At 41.1% G+C, this 22,527-nt stretch overlaps 1 protein-coding gene across 1 annotated transcript; it reads right to left on the bottom strand. All coding sequences in view use genetic code 11, as the record gives it.

Annotated features, from left to right (window-relative positions):
• Positions 1-33: 33 nt before the first annotated feature.
• Positions 34-20,677, bottom strand: EGR_03802 (Tubulin monoglycylase TTLL3; the record flags this gene model as incomplete). Its single annotated transcript, XM_024493051.1, has 13 exons — positions 34-253; positions 617-730; positions 836-1,073; positions 1,152-1,300; positions 1,491-1,552; positions 1,633-1,781; positions 2,009-2,098; positions 2,295-2,409; positions 8,825-8,950; positions 13,373-13,422; positions 14,408-14,639; positions 19,464-20,056; positions 20,485-20,677. The coding sequence occupies 13 exons, from the start codon at positions 20,675-20,677 to the stop codon at positions 34-36; spliced, it is 2,331 nt and encodes a 776-aa protein (XP_024352512.1).
• Positions 20,678-22,527: the final 1,850 nt, after the last annotated feature.

The raw sequence follows: 22,527 nt of genomic DNA, 5'->3' as shown, positions 1-22,527 counted from the left end.
ATACAACGTGGAAGCCCACAAAAGTGAGACCAATTATTCCCCCTCCTTCTCCTGCTCATCTGCCTCTGCCTCTTTGCCTTTGAGCAGGAAAGGAGGAGAAGGCAGGGGCAAAGGAGGAGGCAAAGGAGAAGAGATTTCCCACCTCACCTTTCGAGGATCAATCGCGTCCTGAGAGCAGAGCATTGAGTTGATAATTTCCTTCTGCATCTCCGGCAATATTCTTCGCTCCCAGACATGTCTGTGACCCAAGTTTCTGTGCGTTAAACAAATACACACACGTGTAGGAGATGACAAGCCAATCAGATTGGACATAGAGGGAGTTAGAGGGAGAGAGAAGGGTGGGATAAAGTTTCAGTCCCACTGAGTGTATTTATTTCACCTCCAAGAATCGCCCATCAAAACTAGGAACCGATGCGCGATAACAACAAGGTGTCAGTCCGTCTATTGATTTTGTCTCCTACCTTATGTAATCAGTATTTTTGAAGGATACCCATAAGAATTTATGGCATTTCTTTGATTGCATTTGCAGTACAAGTTGATTTCGGGGAACTTTTAAATGTACAAATATTCAACTTTTTAAAAAATACAGCATCTCCAAATTAATTTAAGAGCTTACTCCAAATAATGTCGGAACTCATCCATGTACCACATGTTTTCTGTGGGTAGTAGAGGAGACCTTTCACCATTTTTAAACTTTTGGGAGACTGCGTTGTTTGAAAGATGAACGTCTCTAAAAAAGGCAAGGAAACACTTCATTTTATCCAAAAATACCAACAATGGCCACATAGCCTACTTATAAAAAGTAAGTACCACGTATTTCTCCATCGACACTTACACGCCAAGGCTATCCAGAGTGAATTCGCGAGAACAAAATCGTAGGTAACACTCCTTATACCACCAAATAGTTAAGGGTTGCCAATCGGATATCAGGAACCATTGTCGAATGTCAAACTTCGTGTTGTATACTAGAAGAGGACGTTCGATGTACTTTTGCACCACGAATCTATTATCTACACTGCCACCGCTCGGTGCTACAGTGAGAATCGTCTCGATGTTCGAATGACAGGTTATACCTTGGAAAAACAAAAGATAAGTCAACTTGACGTAAAAAATTGTGTGAATTGAATGGATTTACGGATTGAAAACGCTACCTCTTCCACGTGATTTTGAGCCTGGTTTTACAATCCAAATATTCCTTTGTCCATCTAGCTCGAATTGAGGACAGTAGGTCTTTAGGGAATCGCAAAGTCGCCTACTCTGTCGAGTGATTTCTTCTTCTTTGGTAAACGGTGAAGAGCGTCTAAATGGGGGACAAAGCTGCTACTATTGATAAATAAGTAGGCGATGTGCTTTGACATCTAAAAGGACTCATAAAACATTTTCCCTATTTTTTTACAAACCAATAATGACAGTCAAGCTATTGGGTTAACTTAGTAGGCAATTACAATTGGGTAAACATTCAACTGCAGTGGGATCAACAATGCTATTACCCGTGAGTAGCGTAAAAGCAGGTAAGGAAGGACTCCCATTGTGAATCCGTAAAAACCAGTGACTAGAGTGAACAAAAATGGGAAAAAAATGACAGCATTTCTGGGAAATGATAGGTGAAAAAAGTTAGCTTCAGACACGCACAGGCACTTCCGAGCCATCCCGGCGCTTGGTATGCAGAAAATGCTCACACACTAACAGGGCCATGGAAACAGCCGTGGTGGGGGTTATGCCTTCCCTTCCGTTGGCAACCCTGGCCTTGTTCCCCGCCGGTCTCACGGGGATCTTTGAATCTAGAGCGGAAAGCGCAGTAACAATTCATTGGATCATTTAAAGTCCTCCCCTTAGAATGACAAAACATGGTCCTGCAAGTCCGCCTTTTGCAGTGATCGTCAAGACTAGAAAAACGGCAATTCAAAAGTAAAGAGGAGTTGGAAAATGAAATTATTAATAAACAAGCAATGAAAACAAGGTAAAAGGACAATTAAGTTAAGTGCAAGAGGGGAATGTTTGCTCTCACCCAGCTTAGCGCTCATAAAACGCGGTGGAGTGCTGTAGTAATTGCAGGCCCATTTCAACATGCACATAGCGGCGGTTAGACGGAATTCCCCTAAAAACAAGGGGTCGCATCACATGGTGAAAATCGGAGTGGGAGACCTATGTTCCCAGATTACTGAGTTGGTTCACAAGAAGATATTTCTAACTCAATCCCCTCAAAAAAACGCAAAATCACTTGAGATGACTTCCCGTAAGGCCTTTTTTTCTGAAAAAAAATGGGCAGAAATACGTGTAACCGCTATGCTTACCAATGAACCGTGTACGCTCCTCCTCCAACGAGACAATAAAGCACCGAGGAAAGATGTAGTCTTCATTCTTCTCACTGTGCTGGCCATAGTGTCGCAGTTGTCGACACAACCCAATCTAAAGGGAGTACGAGGGCTCACAGTTTTGAATTCTCTGTCCTGAGTAAAATCACCTGACATTTTCTTTTACTTCCAATCGACCCACTTATTTGTAGCCAAGTGCAAAGAGGCACAAATACGGTGATTGGGGCAAAACGAAGGGGAGGAGGGAGGGAAGGACGGGGAGAGAGGGACAGGATTCACAACCCAAGGTCCATTAAAACCTAAGTGCTGCTACGTTGTGTATGTGTGTGTGCTAATGGAACGGGCGACGTGGAACAGAGGCACCTCCATTCAACACAGTCCCACCAGTGAAAGTAATGTGTCAAATAGTATTTGTATTACTCAATTGGAAATGTAAAGGTATGAATATACTTGGAGAGCGAAATCCTAACTGAAAGAAGCGAGACACTTCACTATTCCTTACGCAGCAACTTTTTCATGGAATAAAACAAATTACCAGTAAAAGCATACAGGAATAAAGTTTGAGTTTTTTCCGCAAATACATAACTTAATTCGAATTTTTGGGTAATTTTTTTAAGTCGTGGTACAAAAATACCGATACTACTTACACTTAAACAGCGTCTACACTTATTGAGAAGACGATTAAGCAAAGTCGTGACACTGTTTTTTTCATAATTTAAGGGAAACACAGAAAACCAATGACTTTTAAATTCTACTTTATTTCAAAAACGGCTTTTGTTCAGAAGGCGAGCAAGCCTAGACCTAGCTCTAGTCAATTCCGCTTTTCCATCCTTAAACCAAACTGCAAACTCTATTTCCCACCGGTCAATTCTACATCGCATGTGATTATGTGATTGTAGAATTCTAATGCCAAGAAAAAGTGATAATCATCACTTGGGGAAATGTCAGTCTCCATATCGTAACGACACGCAAAAACGCCCTAGAAAAAGGGGAGACTCTCCCCCTTCACCGGCTTTGAAGACAGCGTATTGCTACATGGCACGAACTCATGTGCCTGGATTAATCTCCCATGAGAGGTCTAACTTATGTCCCCGTTTGCCTATCCATGCGTAGCCTGGGATTCCCATACCATGGTGGTTTAAAATGCCGTATGATATGGGAAGGGACTTATGAAAATAGTTTGAAACGAAAGCAGTGCATTACCTATGACTTCAGGCAAAAGTGAAATTAGAATGAAAAATCGCATCCAAGGTCTTCTTAATCGTGTCAAAAGATCTACAAACTCATTTTAGATTTCTTATCAAATAAATAAGTCGGCTTTGAATCATAAATTGATGATCTCCAAGTCAACAGGGGGTAGTAATTCAAAAGAGTAGGAAGTAAGGACATCATTTTTGTCTCTCAGAAAAATTATTAACCATGATGCATAATATAGTTATGTAATGCCTCGACTATTTAACACCCAGTTCTAGTTGCGAGGGCAGTAAAGCCTTCCCTACTGTAGTGGAAAAAAATGTTCTATCACAGTATTACACCAACTTTCGTCGTCAGGAATGACTCGGAGAGCTAAATGGGTGGCATAGAAAAGTAAACCTCATCCCAAAGGGCAATCACCCTGATTTATGTCATTGAGCGATAAACCTCAGCGCGATAGAAGAAGAACATAGGCTGTGGATGGGAGAATGCGTGATGATCCCCAACGGAACAGTTGAGAATGTTGTCTACTGTCGGCAGCTATCTCAGTCTCATGCTCTGCGGAAACGCTATTAACAACTGAAGCGACACTAGCCGTAAAAATCATCTGGAAAAGTTCGTTACGGAGCTGTTGGTGGTAATTATATGAAGGTTTTAATTAAGTAAACATGCAACACCTCCTTCACCTCTCCACCAACTGCATATAACCAAGATAGACCATTTGGCTGGGCAGCACTAAAGTGAGAAGAGTGACAAGGAGAAATAGACCTGAAACCTTATCCTCATAAGATTATTTCAAACACCGTCATGTATTCAATGACTCTGCTTTTAAGTCAATGTTCTTACGACTAGCGATGCATATGCAAGATGGCTTGCGCATTGCCCCTTCTTCAATACAAATCCTAAAGAGGACGACACTCCAGATCCAATGAAATTAGCAAGGGAGATCAGTGATGGTGCAGTCTGATATCACTGCGACTGCACGCAAATTCGATGACTGGCGCGGTTGATTGGTGGATAATTTACTTACGGCACTGACGACGCTGTGATGGTTGCTACAGGAGATTGACCAAGGGGAGCGTCAAAGAAGGCACTCGAAAGTAGAGGGAAGCTGTAAAGTACTTTGATGATTTGCCTAACTATTGGTTTTGGTTACGGAAGAGGTGAAAGCTTCGTGATTGCACTTTCACGGGGTGGTATGGCCTCCAGACCATGTTAGTAGCTTCTCAGCCCTTCCATACGTCCGTACATCCTAGTATTATGCCTTCTTTCGTCGTCAGGAAAGACTCGGAGCACTACAGTTAGACTGATATACACACAACGCTCTGTAAACTTCCAGAGACACAAGAGGATACTCGGCAAATTTGTTTTGGACCAAATATTTTGCTTCACTTCAACTGCACACACATGCAAGGGGAAAAGATTTGGTCAGCTTTTATGTTTTTTTTTGGAAAAAGAGTGAACTCAATCAATGAACCACCGTGCCATTTATCGGTAAGTTTGCATGTTGTTTTTTTGGAAAAAAAAAACTCAAATGTAGAGCGCATCATTAATTTCACATGGATTGGTGTCACTAACAAGGCGTAGAATCATAAGGAAGTACTTTAGCTGCGGCATGAAGCAGCTTTGGCTGACTAACTTCAGAACCTTTACACTTCATATATTGGGATAACATTAACATGCCTTTTAAAAACACCAAAAATATACCGGAGTTGAGGTCTGGGCACACTGACTGGTACATGGGAAAAAATTAGGTCATGTCCAGTGAAGAGAGTGTTACATTATCCTCTCTGAGTTTAAGAAGAGGGCATGTAGTATTTATCCGAAATCTGCAAAATCTTTGTTTAAGCTGGAGTTCTGACTCTACAGTTGCTCGGGTCAGCCCATCTGGTTTAAAATTGGATCATATTTAGCTAAATTACGAAAAAATAAAAAGCAATTAATGACCTCATAAACTTTGCGTTTCTGTTATTCCAAAAGACTGGCGCGGCATTTAAAGTTATCCTAAGAAAAGACAAAGTAATTATGGAGGAGTCTAAAAGTAAAAAAAGATCGTAAATACTCACACACGATTTGCAACATTGATAAACCCTATTTTTTACACCCCTTTTGTCCAAAATTAAGTTCAAATAGAGGTACTTTAAAACGACCGAAAGTAGGAAGAATTCACCCACCATGAAGACAAACATTTGGGATAAAAAATATAAGCCGCTGACCAAAAATTTCGCGAAAAATGACATCTTTTGAATAAATAAATAGCAATATTAGCAACCAAATTTCTCTCCAATTAACCACTGTAGTAAAATACATTCAAGCCCTTCTAAATTACCCCATCTTCAACCACTGTTGGCTGGATTGGAGGTTACGGGAGGCTCACCCCCTTGCCTGGATAAAATCGACAAAAATCTAGACGCCGAGAAGCAAATTACTTTCTCAAATTCAATTTAACCGGGAAGGAAAACCACTTCCTTATTGAAATGAATTGTGCATCCAGCATATAACTTTCGCCTGGTAGTACTCCATGCGTTGCCTTTTGGGGGCCATCCTCACTCAAACGTGGTAACTCCCAGGCGTGTCCAAGAGGGAGATTCAAGTGATTTATCAAGAGGCAAGGGAAGGCAAAAAACTTCCTTTCCTATTTTTATTGTCTACCAAGAAGAGGGTGAACAGAAAAACGTTTTCACTACTACGAGAGTTGCTAATTTAAGCAGCAGGTTGGTGTTAACCCATCTTTAGAATGCGAAACAAGCATAAAGAGATTTTTAACCACTTAAAATAAAATGTAGGGGAGAAAAAAAACGTCGGTGAATTCATCAATCAAACAAACGACTGCCTCTTCGTGTTTCAATAATAATACCATACCTATAAAGTGGTACTTGTGTGCCCTTCGTTTCGTAAAAAAATTGCATTTTCTATATACTTAAAAACTTTTTTTGAGAAAGAGAACTAATTCCACCGAGGACGCAAAAAAGGACTTTTCTACTACTTTTGCTTTTATATTGCAAATAAGATTGTTATTGGTAGATTGCAACTCGCTTGAGAGATTGCAATTAATCCCGTTCCAAGATAATGTTGTCACGGATGATTGCACTTGTTGAGGATTTATTTATAGAATACTTGACCTCAAAGCTTGATATGTGGTAAAAACAGAGGCAGTAGTTAATTTCTGAAATCTAAAATCGAATATTTAAAACCTTAATTTTTCGTTTAGTCCTCGATTTCGGTAATGGGTCACTTTAAGCTCCGCTGCTGTACCTCCGACGGGTGGCAAGGCGGTACATTGGTGGCAGCAGAAAGCAAACCAGATCCTAGAAGACAACTATTCCGATTTCAATTTCTGAGTGTGAAACTTTGACGTGACGGAAGAGGTGCATACGCTGTGGATGGGAGAATCCGTGACGACCCCTAACAAAAGAGATGAGAATGATGTCTACTTTCGGCAACTGCCACCACAGTCTCCTGTTCTGCAGTTATGCTAATAACAACTAAAGCGACACTATCTAGAGAAGTTTGTTGCGGGGCTGTCTGCGGTAGCTGTACGTAGGTGTCAATGAAGTGAACAGGCGATGCCTCCGCCACCTCCCTACTAGTTGGAGAGAATCCAGGTAGACAGATGTGGCTGAGCAGCACCGAAGTGAGAACAAAGTAGCAAGGAGGGATAGACATAAAACCTTGCCCCTACAGAACAATTTCAAATCCCGTTCTTTATTAAATGGTTCTGCCTTTAGGTCAGTGGTCTTAAGACTAGCACATCCTCCCTTCCTCCAATGCTGCTCTGAAAAAAGGCAGAACTTCAGATCAAGTAGAATTGTTCAGTGGAAGCAATAACTTTGCACGCAAATTTGATGACTGGCGCGGTTAGTTCGTGAGTCTTTGCCTTACAGCACCGACAACGTTGTTATGGCTGATGCGGGAGGTCGACCAAGGGCAGCGCCAGGGGCGATGCTCAAAGGATGAGAGGGTGTATGTAATACTTAGGTAGTTTGCTTAACACTTTGTTTTGGATGCGTGGGCACTAAAGGGCACGACTTTAGTACTCTTGCCCAGCAACATGGCCTCCGGGTTATGCCTGTAGCCCCTTAGCCCATCTGTGCGTCTAAAATACACACTTTCTTTCATCTTTTGGGAAGTCTCACCGTGCTACACTATCACTTGCGTTAATGTTTCTTCTGATAAAAGGTTTCTAATTTTTCTTTGTAGGGAAAACCGCTCAAATAAATACCGTAAATGAACTAAAAGGGTGTTGATCTCGTAGTATTAGGTAGCCGTACAAAAAATTAACCTCAATCCGGAAGTATTGTTTTTTAAAGAAGGAAAATTAAGATATTAGTCAAAACAAGAAAAGAAATCGCCAAATTTAATGTTAGCGATGTTTCAGACAGTAAATTTGGGCACTTATACGCATGACGTTGGACAATCAAAAAGCTCCATCAACGGAGTGTATCAAGTGGTAGCGATTTGTTAGGTACATACAGCTGCCTCTAAACCTGCTTCGTAAGGCCTGGACATTCATCTGTGCTCCAGCGCTCTCTACTTGTCATATCATTTGAATTTGTCTGCTCCCCAATCCAAGTTAAGCACGGCTCTGGAGACGAAGCAGAGAGTCAATTATCTACAAATTGGGATACATAGCTTTTGGAGAAGGCGCGGTTGCACAACACACTGGCCAAATGATGGCGCAACAAGTTTGGAATGACATCCTCTTTTCGAAGTTACTGCGGACTTACAAGTGGTCATGTATTAAAATGATTTGAGCTTATCGTATCAAGACTAAGTTCAAACGCACATCAACAGGTGGAGGTGGGGAAACAAACCAATTGAGTGCCGTATGCTACGGGTTAGCAAATAAGAATAAGCTTCAAAAATCACACTTCTTTGCCTCCTTCCCACGCCCCTCCTCCGTACTTCCCTCCCATTTCTCCAAATGATGATTAGCACCTCTGTATGGCATCAAATAATCGTATACAAAGTAGAGTGGGCGCTTGGGTAGTGAAAGTGAGGCAAAAGTAGAGATGGTTAAAGCAAACTTTTTCCTTCTAGAGGCAAAAAGTATTATACAAGTAAATCTTGCGGCAAGTTTGTCGCCTATTGAAAAAAGGTGATAAACTGGAATGATATATTCACAAAAAGAGCAGTTTAGAGGTCCTTCCATGATCATTTAATCCTCTTCGGCCTATATGGCCGACTTATGCTTTCATAAGATCACAGTACAAAGAAATTAAGCTCTCCAAAGTACTACTAGGCCAGTATGCATTAAAAAGACTTGGCTTTACAGGACTTGGAAGACAAAATAATAAAAAATAAGCAATGTTTACTTTGGTTGTAAATGGGGCCTTTATATGATGATTGACCAATTGATTGGGTCGTAGAATACGAAAGTCAATATTCGCCTTCTTTAATGACCAGATGAAATTTGGCACTGCGTTCCTCACATTCCTGCCCTGTAGGAAATTTAAAGACAAAAAAACAAATTTAGACCCAAGCGCTTTGCGCTCAATAACAGGAGGTTAATAAACGCAGGGCCTTATATAAAATATTTGTCCTCAATGCCCTTCTAACCGGTATCTGCGATTGCAACCAATGAAAATGCACTCGGTTTTAGTAACCTTAACGAAAACTTCAGTTACTCCACAATCAAGATGTTATCCAGTAAGGACTGCTTAAAAATCAGGAAGGAGCTCTTTGCCTCTCAGTCATCACATACTTTCATTTTAGTAGCTAAGAAAGCAAGGATACTGCCATCAAGATTACAGCAAATTTGTAAAGGCGCTAGAATTTTTTTCCCGGAAGGGTTTTGAAAAGAGCAGCTGAGAAGTCTTAAGTGTTACACTAAGACTTTCTCCTCCTACGCTGATGACACGACTCAGAAAATCATAATGGCCATGTCACCTCCAGATCGGCAGATTTAAATTCCCTGAACTATTTATACACAATACTTTAACTGACTGTTTAATTCCCATTTTCGATAACGGGCATCGTAGAGGTCCGCCATTGTACCTATGCTGGGCTTTGCGGTATACAGGCCGTGCCGGCAGTTCTCAGTCCTTCTGTAGGCTGACAGTATCTATTCCGCCCTATTATTATGCCTTCTTTCGTCTTCAGGAAAGTCTAGGGACGCTGCAGTGGTGGCAACAGAAAGCGAGCCCAATCTTAAAGAACAACGATTCTGATTTCTCCCGGTAGGTGTTAAGTCAGCGTGACGGAATAAGTGCATACGCTGTGGTTGGGAGAAAATGACATCTACGATGGGAAACTGCCACTACAGTCCCCTGTCCTGCAGGAATGCTATTAACAATTGAGTCTACTCTAGCCGTGAACCATCAAAAAAGGTTCGTTGCAGAGCTGTTTATCATGCTTATGTAAAGGGGTCAATTATGTGAGCATCTGATACCACCTCCACCTCCTTACTAACTGCATAAACTTAGGTAGACCGATGTGGCCTGGGTAAAACTAAAGTGAGAATAAAGTGGCAAATTGGAACACAGGCGAAACCTTATCTCCGCCAAATTATTCCAAATCTCAACTTTGCTGTTGGTCCAATGTTTCTACAACCAACGATGGCGTGCATGCTGGCCAGCACATGCCCTTCCGCCCAATACACTTTCCCAAACATACTGAAACTCTACATCCAGTGGAATCGCCAAGGAGAACCAGTGACGTTGCGCTTAAATGTAGCCTCAGGAGCAAGCAAATTCAATAACTGGCGCAGCTGCTTCGCGGGTATTTTTCTTACAGCACCCGACTACGTTGCGATGGTGGATCAAGAGGAGCGCCGAGGACGCCGCTCAAACGAAAAGGGGCAGGGGTGGGGTTTGTGATACTTTGATAATTTGTTTAACTCTCGGTATTAGTATCAGACCCCTTAGGGCTCCACTCTTTTATCGCCGCTGAGCTGCCTGGCCTTCTCACCACGCCAGTAGCCCCTCAACCCTTCTCCAGGTAAACAATACATACTATTCCAAAGTAGCATGTCTTCCTTTGTCTTCAGGGAGGTCTCAAATCGCTTCATTTATATCATGTAGTAAAAAAAACTTTTAGGTTTTTAAATAAGCTGGCAGTTTTGTCTTATTTAAATATTATCAATCAGAACTAAAATATGGCAAGCTTAGCTGAAGAAGATAATCGAAAAACTTTTAGCATATATGCAAAACGTGCATAGTCTTTTAAAAATAAACAGCATTTTTCTGAAGTAACATTTCAAAAAAGCATAAATTAACTAAAATAGAAGCATTCCGATTATTCAATAAAAAACATCCCCTGAAATTTGAAGTAAACGGCAGTAAAGTGTTCCTCCGATAAGAAATGTATAAATTATGCAGTTAGAATCTTTTGCCTATTTTTAACATAACCGTTGCTTAAAGGCCTCAAAATAGTGCAAAATGTGTACAAGAAAAAGTACCGGAAGCCATAAATCCGTGTGACAGTGCATTTGATTGCTAATTTTTTATCAGTGCTGTTAAAGGAAGGACAGGTGATTTCGTCATGCAAAACATAAAGCAACTAAATAAGTTCGTGCGGCCTTTTACAACAAAAGCTTTATTTGTTTAAATAATCACCATTACAATTTGCCATCCACTACCAATGGGACACAAGGTAGCCAGTTCCACACTTATACGTTATTTTCTAAAAGCAAACGCCCTGATCCTCGTCATCTTGGTTTTCTGCCTCGCTCTAATTTGCCGACTGTCTACTCCCATTCTAGGGGGGATAATCATCACTCTGAGGAATAGAAGTGATGAGATCACGCAACTTCTTTTTATCCCATTGGGCAAATCTCATTAAGGGCCAGTTTTGTGGCAACATTGGATATTGCACTGCTCCGTGAGGACAGAATTATCTTCCGGTTGATTAGCTAGTCGTGCCCATTTTTCAAGAAAAATTTCCTACACATGATTGAGTTACATTGTAATAGTTTGAATGGTTTTTAACTTCTCGATTTGGCTACGCGAGCACTGAAGGTCACGGTCACCGGGCCATACCGCTAGCTACTCAGTCTATCTGGACATCCGAATACATATTCCACCCTATTATTATACCTTCTTTTGTCTTCAGGGAAGTCTCAGCGCGCTACATTGGTGGTGGTGGAAAGCAAACCCGATAATAAAGGGCAGCTGTCCCAATTTCTATTAATGAATGCTGAAATTTTATCGTGATGGAAGAAGGGCATATGGTGCGGGTGGGAGAATCAGTGGCGATCCCTAACAAAAGGATTGGAAATGACACCTATCTTCGGCAACTACCCCAGTCCCTTGTTCTGCAGGATTGCCATCAATAACTAAAGCGACACTAGCCATGAGCCATCTGGAAAAAAGTCATTACGAAGCTGTCTATGATACCTTTATGAAGATGTCAACTAAGTGGACACGCGACACCGCACTCTCTCCGCTAGAATCCAGACAGACCGATGTGGCCGGGCAGTAGTGAAGTGAAAATAAAGTGGCAAGGGATAATGGACGCAAAACCTTATCTCCACAAAACTCTTAAACCTCGTCCTTTGTTAAGTGATTCTGCCTTTGAGACAGCGTTTTTACGACTAGCGACGACCTGTACATTCCTCCTTCCCCCAATATAGGCTGGGACTTCAGATCTAGTAGAACTGTTCAGTGAAAACGGTGACGATGCAGTCAAATATCTTCCCGGTTGCACGCAAATTCATTAGCTGAAACGGTTGATTCGTGAGTTTCTGCCTTAGCACCAACTACGCTGTTATGGCCGTCACGGGAGGTTGACCGAGGGAAGCTCAGGGATGAAACTCAAAAGGGAGAGGGGCTATGCAATACCTTGATTGTTTAGCTTCTCGTCTTGGTTACGCGGGCAATGAAGAGCACGGTTACTGTACTGCCGCCCAGCGGCATGGTCCCCAAGCCATGCTAGTAGCCCCTAGCCCATCTCTATGACGATCTTACATATTCTACCTTCTTTTGGCGTTAGGAAAGTCTTGATGCTCTACAACAACAAGTTTTCTGAAGTATGTTGCGGTCGTAATTGTTACACCACCTTCATCAGAAAATGCAGGGTGAACAAACACGTCTGCTTTGCATAGCACACAACATAGTCGTCTTGGGAGGAGCTTGTGAGTGCCTTGGGATTTTGGGGTGGGCATTGACTGCATCATTCATGGACGACCAATAATGTATTCGGCCACTTAAGATGGAATGAAATACCGTTTTCCACCACAATTTGGTCATTAAATGGTCTGAAAATTGCGCGTATCTCTTCAACATACTTAAGAGATGTGAATAATGAGCATTATGTAGGGGACATCCATTTTCCCAGCTTCCACGAGTTCCCTTTCCCAATGAAAGTTATTTTTTCATTAACGTTTTAGACCATCCCTCAGCACTTTATTCTCAAGTCTGCTTCCCTTTATTATTAACAAAAAGGCGCCTTTCTGAACGTGATGGATCACCAGAATCGAAATGCATAAACTACATCTGAATATCATGTTCTGCTATCAAATCTTCTCTACATGCTAGACAACAAATTTGGTAGAAGGTTTGTGAAGCTTTGAAGAGCACCGAAATTCGTTTTCTTATGTAGACAGGTTTAACCGACAGTCTGTGGCATGAAGTTTCAAAATAAATTATGAGATGTTGGAAACGATGGGCTGGCGCACACCTATGCATGCATATGGACAATCGTGCTTCTTCTCTAAGTCCCCAAACCTTTCAAGACCTCACTACAATGACCTATACCAAAAAACCGCACGAACCTTTTGGTTGCCTGGTCCATCTGCAAGGCTCTTACCGATGAAAGTCTGCCTCATTTGCTTCTCTCGACAGACGTGGGTCACTTGGACTAGTTGCTGAGCAAAATACAGTATTAAAGAAAACACAAAAAGAAATGGAATTCATTTGACATACCAAAAGACCGTAAAATCCATTATTTTCCTCCCAAGGTAGAGGGCGTCTGCCTAGAACGATAAAAGAGAATTCTAAGTGTAATCTCCATGGGACCGCCTGAAGACATTCACAATGCTTTTCATTATGAATCAGACAATGTCGAATAGTGGAGCTTTTATCAGTCCTATTGAACTGGAAGTAGGTTATTACTGGTACCTAAAAGGGGCGACAGCATAATGAGAAAGCTCCATGGTAGCAGTGTGAAGGTCGAGCCCTGCGAAGGACTGGAAAGATCCACTGTAATGCCATTAGAGTCAAACACAGAATATCCATTCCAAAGGCTTGAAAAGAATGCTACATTAACGCTACTGTACGCGGCAGTGAGTCCGTACTTATCCCTATCAACTGACTCACGAGCCAATGAACAGCCCAAACAGCGTCAATTAGGAGAACAGATGACAGTCTATAAGAAGAATATGGTAATCGAGCTTCTTTTGAATAAAGGCGTAGAACCCGAGAATATTCATATCTGCGAAAGGCTGCGCAACTAGGCACAGAGATGGGACGTTAAGTAGCAGTTAAAAATTCGAACGTTTCAAGCGTTCCCAAGGCAGCCGTACACCTGCCTGTCTGTGCTAGACCCGACAGTGCTAGTTCTCAGCCCGCACCAGTAATTCCTGTGAACATTCAGCGAAGAAAACGTCTATCTAAACCCTAGGTAATTAAAGCATAGCCCGTAGTAAAATTGCACAGGTGACAAAATTTCCGTAGTAATGGGGAACACAACCATTTACGACCATTTTTGAATGCCACTTAGAACGGAAGTGGACCACTTCAGCTGTATCGGCGAATCTTTCTTATGCCAATGCTTTTCAGGAATGGCTGAGACACAAGGAATGACTCCCGCAAATACCCCAATTTCTACTCTTCTTCGTTACCAATTTATTGTGAATATTTAGGTGCCCCTTTGGATAATTTTCAAAAAAAGTAACTGACCAAAAGTGGATATATACACGCCTCTATCACTACCGCAATGGAGAAATTCATCCAACTCACCGCTTACAGTAGTTGAAATCTTCTCCTCAGGAACGGTATCAACGTCTTCATCGGTGCATTCTTTGGTAGAAGCCGCGTTTTCAGCTGTCTGGCTACTAGGACTAAGTAGGACCAGTACACGTTCATCAATTGTGAAAAGGGGTGCTCGATAGAACTTCTCCACCCATCCCCGTCGACGCATGCCCTCTCGAATGTGGCGATAGGGTCCAAGAACGGCGAAGATCTTGTTTTTCTGAAGTAAAAAGGCATCAGAAAGTCTATCAAAGGTGGATATATTATGCTGAAAACTTGAACTTGAAAAAGGAATAAGATTTATTTAGCTACAAAAGGCGGGAAAAGAACATTTCAAAGGGTGGAAATTGCATTAATTCATCGATTCACTTATCCAGCATGATTTAACTAAGACCTGAGAATCAACTTCAGTATGGAAGGATTTGTCTGCTCCACTTGCTCATCGGTACCGAAGTGTTGACATCAAAGAAAGGCTATCTTGGCAAATAGTATGGGCTAGCTTGTGTTCATCGTTTCCACGGAAGGAATTGTCACTTGAACAATTTCAATATAGGCTATGCGATGATTAGCCTGCCGAGGCTATGGACTGGAAAACACCACGTTTGGTGTGGCTACTGACAAATAGACGAGCGGACACAGGGCTGTCTTTGAAACGTCCACAACAGTAAATTCAAATGTCCTACTCTACTGTACCGTAGTTAAAGCTTTTTTGCCTATGCAAATGTTCGTGGATTTCACGTCCTTCTTCATAAAAACATTCATCACAAGTGTTGCCTGCCATTTTGATTGGCGGTGGCTGGGCTAGACTAGGCTGGACCGTGGCATGCGGGCTGGTGTGCATCCCCTTCTAGCATTGGGAAAATTAAAAGCCCCTTCTCATTATTTTCTCCTTAACTTAATTCTCGTTGAAAGCGGAATGGGAGCTTTTTAAGCATTGATGATTTGTAAGTCAATCACACTTTCATTCGACACTTCATAAGGGATACTTCCAGCTCTCTGTGATGGCCTTAGTACTAAAAGCCCCTCGACAGAATTGAATCAGAGGTCGACAATCCCCATTTGCGGTGACAGAGCGTGAGCACGTCCCAAAGATAGTTAACAACTCGGAATTACCACCTTATGTTAGTGATTACAAATGTGCATTACTATCTACTTTATAACCAAAATAGTGACACTTCTTGAGTTTTTCAGCCTGCTATTCACCATTTCTTGCAAAGAACAAGCAGATTTTTCTGCACTTAATGAAGCCGAATCCACATTCCTTTAAATAACTTCGTCTCCCAAGACGTGGTGCAGAAGTTGTTAAGGGAAAAAGGCAGTTTTTTTGCGTGTATCAGAAATTATTTCAGCATGGAATTATAATGACTCTTCTTCACGAAAAAAAGACGAATGAATGAGGTGTACTTTTACTTTGTATTCGTAAACAAATGAGAGATTAATTTTGTTTTAAGTTATTTTACATTCAAACAACAATGAGGAGCATCAGATTAAGAATAAAAACACGGGAAACAACCAAGAAATTTAAAGCACAGGTATTCATGTCTTCAAGCTTGTGTTTTCTTGGACACTCACCTCGTCAATGCGTTGCTGAATTCAACTGGTAGGCTTTTAATGTGTCAGAGGAAGGTCAACACGGAAGATTAGAGGCTATACTTTTTTATCACAACAACTGATCCTCAAAAGCCGAATTATTACCATTCGTCCTAGACTAAGGACACACCACGCCTGTCTCGCGGTCTTAAACTCAACCGATCGGTTCACATTACGATTATGATAAGAAAATCGGAGAGTCACATATACGTGACTCTCGTAGAAAATGTAACAAGATCGTCATGAGTCAGGACACGGACAGATCCGGTTTTGCGGAAGCGGCCGATTGGATGTATGTAGCAATCAGCATCTGCTCTACACTACAAGCAAAAACACTTGCTGGAGGTATATTTTTTCCCAGTAATGTCCATCTTGCGGCGTGGTTGATATCCCTGTTTCACTGGTTCCTCCACACTAGGGGGACCAATTTTCCTCCAAACTCGAAACTTAATCTGCTCATATTATCCATACTTTAATCAAAAATTCACTCAAGTAAAGCTACGATATCATCTGGAAAAAGCATGCAAAGTGCAAACTCAAAAAAATGCTTTTGAGCCAATTTAGCTGAGATACCCATCTTGCCTTGGGCTTCGTGCTAGAGAGGTGAATCTGGGCACACGTTTTTCCTCCTTCCCGAGTCATTGTTTACTAAAGCTGTCAGAGAAGACGACGAAAAAAGTTTGATTTAAAATGCTAAACTAACGCAAAAATTGCACTATTTAGAATTAGACAATTTAAAATTAAGAGGTAAACTGGACTCGCCCAGAGAAATCCCTTATCAAAGAAGCTAAAAGAAGGAACTTGAGTAACTTAAGCATATGCTTTCGCAAGGAAAGAAACTAAAGCATTTCCAAAAGATATAACATCCCATATTTTCTTTTCCAAAAATCAACAATTTTTAGTATTTCCCTGACACTTTATTGGTCTAATTCTATTGGACGGAGTCCTAATTTGACTGGATTACAGATGAGTGCTCAAAAAGGCACCAATAAGCCTTTAATTAGCCAAATCATGTTTCTAGTAATAAAGAGTAGGTTATTACGGTGGAAATAAAAAGTAGTGGAAGTGGAAGAGGGGTGATCGCTTTATAATTTGCTTCATTTGGCGGTTGTGCAGAGAAGAGGCAAAATAAAACAGAGGGCTTTCCGTATTTTTTAGCAGACTTTCCTCTAAAAATGGTGGAAAACCACTACATCAGGTACAAAACTGTTCTTTCACAGGTCTTGTACATTTTAGGTAAGACATTTTTTCCGATCTCATGTCACGTCAGTTAATAGACCATTGTGAGTGATCAGTTCTTCAACTTCGAAAAGTGGACTGAAACAATCGCAAAGTAGATCAAAGTGGAGACATTGAAACTGCGAAAGAAATTTATTTAAAAGCAAAACAACTTCTTAGGGTAGTAATAAAGAGGAAATCGGCGCCTATTCAGACCGTACATGCGACAGAGCATCAGACACATTACTTCGCATGGTTTACCGCAATAAATCACTACTGGGCAAACTCCTTATAAGGCATACATTCCTGTCCTTTTTAAAAAAGAGAATCAAATTGGATTCTTGTTTAAAATGCAACAGAGGATCGTACAACTAAATTGCCTTTTTTCCTCACCGAAGTTGGGTGTGGCATAGAACATCAGGGTAAACTTTTCCAGATCTAAAACCACAATCTAGAGATCACAGGCTTGACATTAGCAATTTTTCAGTACTGGTAAATAACAATATTCGTCTGGGGTCATAGAGTGTAATCAATCGACACCATTGACTGAATTACAGGTTCGTTGAGGATAGCCAGCAACAAAAATGATCAGCAAGTGAAAAATACTATTCAAAATTCAGTTTTCTCCTTAATGGAGCCACAACTAGATTCCTTACCTATGACCAACGAGCCGACTGCTACGTCAAGGGGAAATTGTGCTGGGAGCACGGATTTGCCTGAATCAGCAAATATGCCCAGTAGAAGATTATGCTCCCTAAGGAATTCCATCACTGGAAAAAGACCATATGGGAGTGCCCAACATAGAGACCTCCAAAGGCGAAAACAAAGGACTACCAGCTGGAGGGTCTACAGGGCTATTTAACATAAATAATGGATCTATCAACTTTGTTTTTCATAAGATGGGTAGAATTAGGTGGCTAAAACACAACGAATTGCTACTCCTGTTAACAACAACCTCATATCACCAACCCCATCAACAAAATGGGAGAAGCTTTTCAGCACCGAGTCCTTAACTAAACAACAAAATTACTCAAATTTTTATAAAAACTTAGATATTTGAATATAAAATGACAGATGTTGTTTTAAGATACAATTGTCCTTTTGAATTTAACCTAACGGCACTTTTGTTAACCTAAGTCAAATGTGAGATTTCCGACTCCTTCCAAAATTTAATCAACTGCTGGGTTTACAGTCCGGAAGTCGTTCAAAGTAAACCCTGCGCATACCCCCTAATGCCTTCAGCACTTTAATCTCGACCAAAAAAGTGAATGAAACACACTTGGACATCAAATGCCAGAATTTTATGGCACCTAACTCAAAGATCGGAGAAGTAGATGACCGTTGCTACAGTAAGGTGTGATAGGCGTTCAGAAAAACTCGTTAAATGTGTCGTCCCATTAAAATTTGAAAAGGCTGGGTGAGGAGTAGCGGCAGGTCGTGTCTTTGCATGTAATGTGACAACTTCCGGCTATCCTAGGGGAGTAGTTTAGGATTTATTATTCTAAGGCAAAGGCAGATTGTCTCTATTGAAGTTGTCTATTAGTGTATAGAACCCTATAAAAATAGTCAAATTGCTGGCATGATGGATGCAGAGTGCCTCAAACGTCCAGAAGACAACTACATAAATTGAAGAGGTGATCTGCGAAGAGCATAAGAGGAATAGATAAGTCTTCAGAAAAAGTGGTCATGTGTAGTAATTTTGCCCATATCATACCTTGCAATAAAGTTTTCCCCAGTTACGTGTCGGCAAATATCAGAAATTTGTGACCCAAGACCCGGCGTAATCTGTTTTTAAAGCCCTTCTAAGTTATCATCAGGTGTGGAGCAACTTTCTGCAATCGTTACATAGCAAAAGTTACGTTACAACGTAACGAACGGACGCAATAAAATTTTCTAAGGTAGGAGGCTGTTAAAAAATATGCTAATTTAGTGGATAAATTTAAAAAATGTACACAGGCATTTGTAAAAAACATGCGGACGCTGTTCAACCAGTCATGCATTCTGCTGCAAGTTGGAGTAGAAGTATATCATTCTTTACTGCGATTTCCGTCCGGCAAGTAGCAACAATTTTTAGCAAAAAATATTTAAGAAGGCAAGCAAGGGGTAGAAAGAAGCGAAAATACGAGTGCTAGGAGGATTAGCAACCAGCAAAATACTTCCAGTTAGAAATGCTTGAAAGTACACAAATTTGTGGTTCAGAATTTGGTGTATTTGAAGGGAGTCTTTAAGTTCTCACCTTGATTGCTTCATCTGCAACACTCTTTGCCTTCACAAGGACAGCAGGATCCACAGTACAGACAGTAGGTTTCGAGTTCCGTCGACTGGCCAGTAGGCATGTGGCAGATCCCGCAACAATTCCATCCACTCCTTCAGCATTGGCACTACCACTGGTGCCATTCTGTCTGCTGCAACCACTGACCTTGGATCTGGGACTTAAACAGTCGTCCGGACTTCGTTTTTTTGAAGCAGGAGCAGTAGAGGGTGGCAGGGGCAACTTTGCTCCAGGAATAGACGTTTTGGTCCGGGTAGAAGACGACCCATGGACGGCAAAGATCGGAGCTTCTTGAGAGGATGCAGTTTGTGCAGAATCGTCTCCTTCAAGTTGTTTTAAACTGGTGCTCATGCTGTGATTCACCTCAGGAGATTCGACGCAAGCGAAGTGGATTGTGGCCAAATGGTTACCATAGACACTGACAGTACCTGCAGGGGGCGGATCCGAAAGACAGACTTCGTCGAAATGATGAAAAGGCAGGTGATTTGAGATGAGTGGCGCAATAGAGACGAGAGGATGCTTGAAGTGACGCCTTTCTAGACTGCGTCTATGCGAAGCTAAAGAGGACAGAAAAGTGAAAGGAACTGCACATGCACATATTCTGGTGGTTGGATCAACCAATGGAGTTTGAGCAAGCCTGTAATTGGTTTATGATTGTTAGTAGTCTTGTGATTGAATCATGACTGGTGAAGACACTCGGGACCTACCATTAGATTCGGATCTTATGTCGCCTTTTTTTAAAGTCTTTTGAAACAAAGTAAATAGCAAGAATTTACCAAAGATCACAATCTGATGTTGAAAATGCCAAGGCAAATAGCTAATGGACTATTCGATGAATTGACGCATTGAAACTCCGTTTTAAATCCCACTTTCATTAGCTGACCAAAATAAAGACCTAATCCAACGCATATGCAAATAATACTCGCCTTAAATAAGTTGCAAAGCGACAAGCACCTTGGATCATTTCAAATGATTAGCAACTCACGAATCGGTCCTGGGACGGAATTGCGTTCATTGAGAGGCAAGACTAGCGTGCCTTTGGCTGAAATTTTCCGGGCCAAATACTCCATAGGAAGTTCTGTATGCATAGCATTGTAATTGCTAAAGTGCTTTGAGGAGAGCAAACTGGAAAAGGCTCTGGTGAGACCCAGGGAGTTGGAGCGTCGGGGAAAAGTCATATTGCGGCATCAATGAATCACTCAAAATAATACCGTAGTTGCCTTAGAGTCCCGCTTATCAATACGGTATCAGGAATACATTAATGGTTGGAAAAATAATATCTGAAATTTAGTCAAAAAGCAAAAGTTTTGGGGGAACCACAGCTTTAAGCATAAGTGTTGTAGATTTTCACAAAACAACTATTGGCGTGCCATTCTTAAGCAAACTCTTCGATTGGGTAGTGTGACAAAAACGGAATAACTAATGACCATAAGATGATGCACAAACTATCTTAGGTGCAAGCGTAGTTTCCACTAGCTAAGAACTGGCTACAAAAATGATAAACCTACTGTAACAAAAATACCCTTACATAACTTGTCTTAAAGAATAACTCGACATTTGCAACTAAATTGGCCCTACTACAATGGGTCCACAAAGTTACTACTTCATTATTTGTTCGTCTTTGTACACGACTTTGCATTCTGTAAAAAGTAACTAAGAAAACGAGCTGACCTAAATTGATGCAAGAGTTGGCACAATAAGCTACTTAAAACTATAAGAAATTATTATAAAAGTTCAAGTTATCTGACAAACATCGGCACACAATACCATGACTACTTCACTTTACTTGGGCGGGCAGTATGACCTTGAAATCATGTGATCGCCAGCTGCAAACTTTAAGACAATAGTAGCTTAATTTTTCAGAGTGTAACACTCTTAAAAGGTTAAAATATTTCTACGTGCATTTTTTCGCTCGCCTGCTTCAGTTTTAACGCCAATTTTTAAATAACTGCTAATTTGTTACCAAACAAAACATATTGGGGGAAAAATGGGCATCAGTCAATAAAACAGACTAAAAAATATGTATTTGTCTCTTAAAACTTGCCATGATTGCTAATTTTTTACTAAGTTGTCAAGTCTTATCCTCTCTGATTGAGCGGTATTATGAAATATTTGTATGTAATAGCGTCGCCTATAATAAGAACCTAAACTGCGTTCCCTTACGAATCTTTAATTTCGCGTCTCATCTTATTATCTTCTTAACATCTAGTAAAGTTCCTGATTAGATAAAATGATTACCAAATGGGGTGCCTGTGCTTCTAATTCTGGTCAAACCGAATTGTGACTCAAAATGGGTTTGGCATTAGTAAGCCACCGCAGATAAGCTGAGAGCTAAGATGCCTTGTTGTAGGAAAAAAACACATTCTGCCCACATTTGAGAGGAATCGCAGGAAATTGGTAGCTTGTAGGTTTAGGCACGGCTTAGACAATTATCGGCTTATCATAACTTCCCTTTCGGGTGTCGTTTCCATTGCTCCTTGAAGTCACTCAGCCAATTTGTCCATCACAGTGTAGTCAGGTGCAAAAAAAAGACGAAAACAAGCCTTATGTGAGGCTTTTACGTCACCTTGCATCACAGTCCGCTTCCAAATTGAGTTGTAAGGCGTCAAATTGACTTCTAGTTTTCAAGGTCTCATGACATTTGTATGAAAGTCACTACTCCCACAAACGGTTAGTGCTAAGGGTGGCAAAAATAATTTTATTAAACTAACACATTTATCCATCCTTTTCTTCCCTTCAATACCACCCATTCATCTATCCGATCTACCTTCGAAATCTTGCAGCATAGAGATATCGTAGATAGTTCATTTACGTCCACCCATCATTCGGCATTGTGTCCCCAAAACTGAAAAGAATTGCCTCAGATTGGCATGGCTTCAACAGGATTGCTAAAGACTCAACCGTCTACGACAAATGTTCCACCTCCGAAGTCACTGTTCAGCGAAATCTAGATGACGGTTTACCTGGAATTAGTTAGATTCTTACTGTCACAAAAGTAAAGTAAGTGTTGCCTCTAAAGATGCGCCTT

This window comes from Echinococcus granulosus (genome assembly GCF_000524195.1).
Source record: "Echinococcus granulosus chromosome Unknown EG_S00021, whole genome shotgun sequence".
Taxonomy (NCBI): Eukaryota; Metazoa; Platyhelminthes; class Cestoda; order Cyclophyllidea; family Taeniidae; genus Echinococcus; species Echinococcus granulosus.
This window is presented reverse-complemented; position numbering and strand designations above follow the sequence as displayed.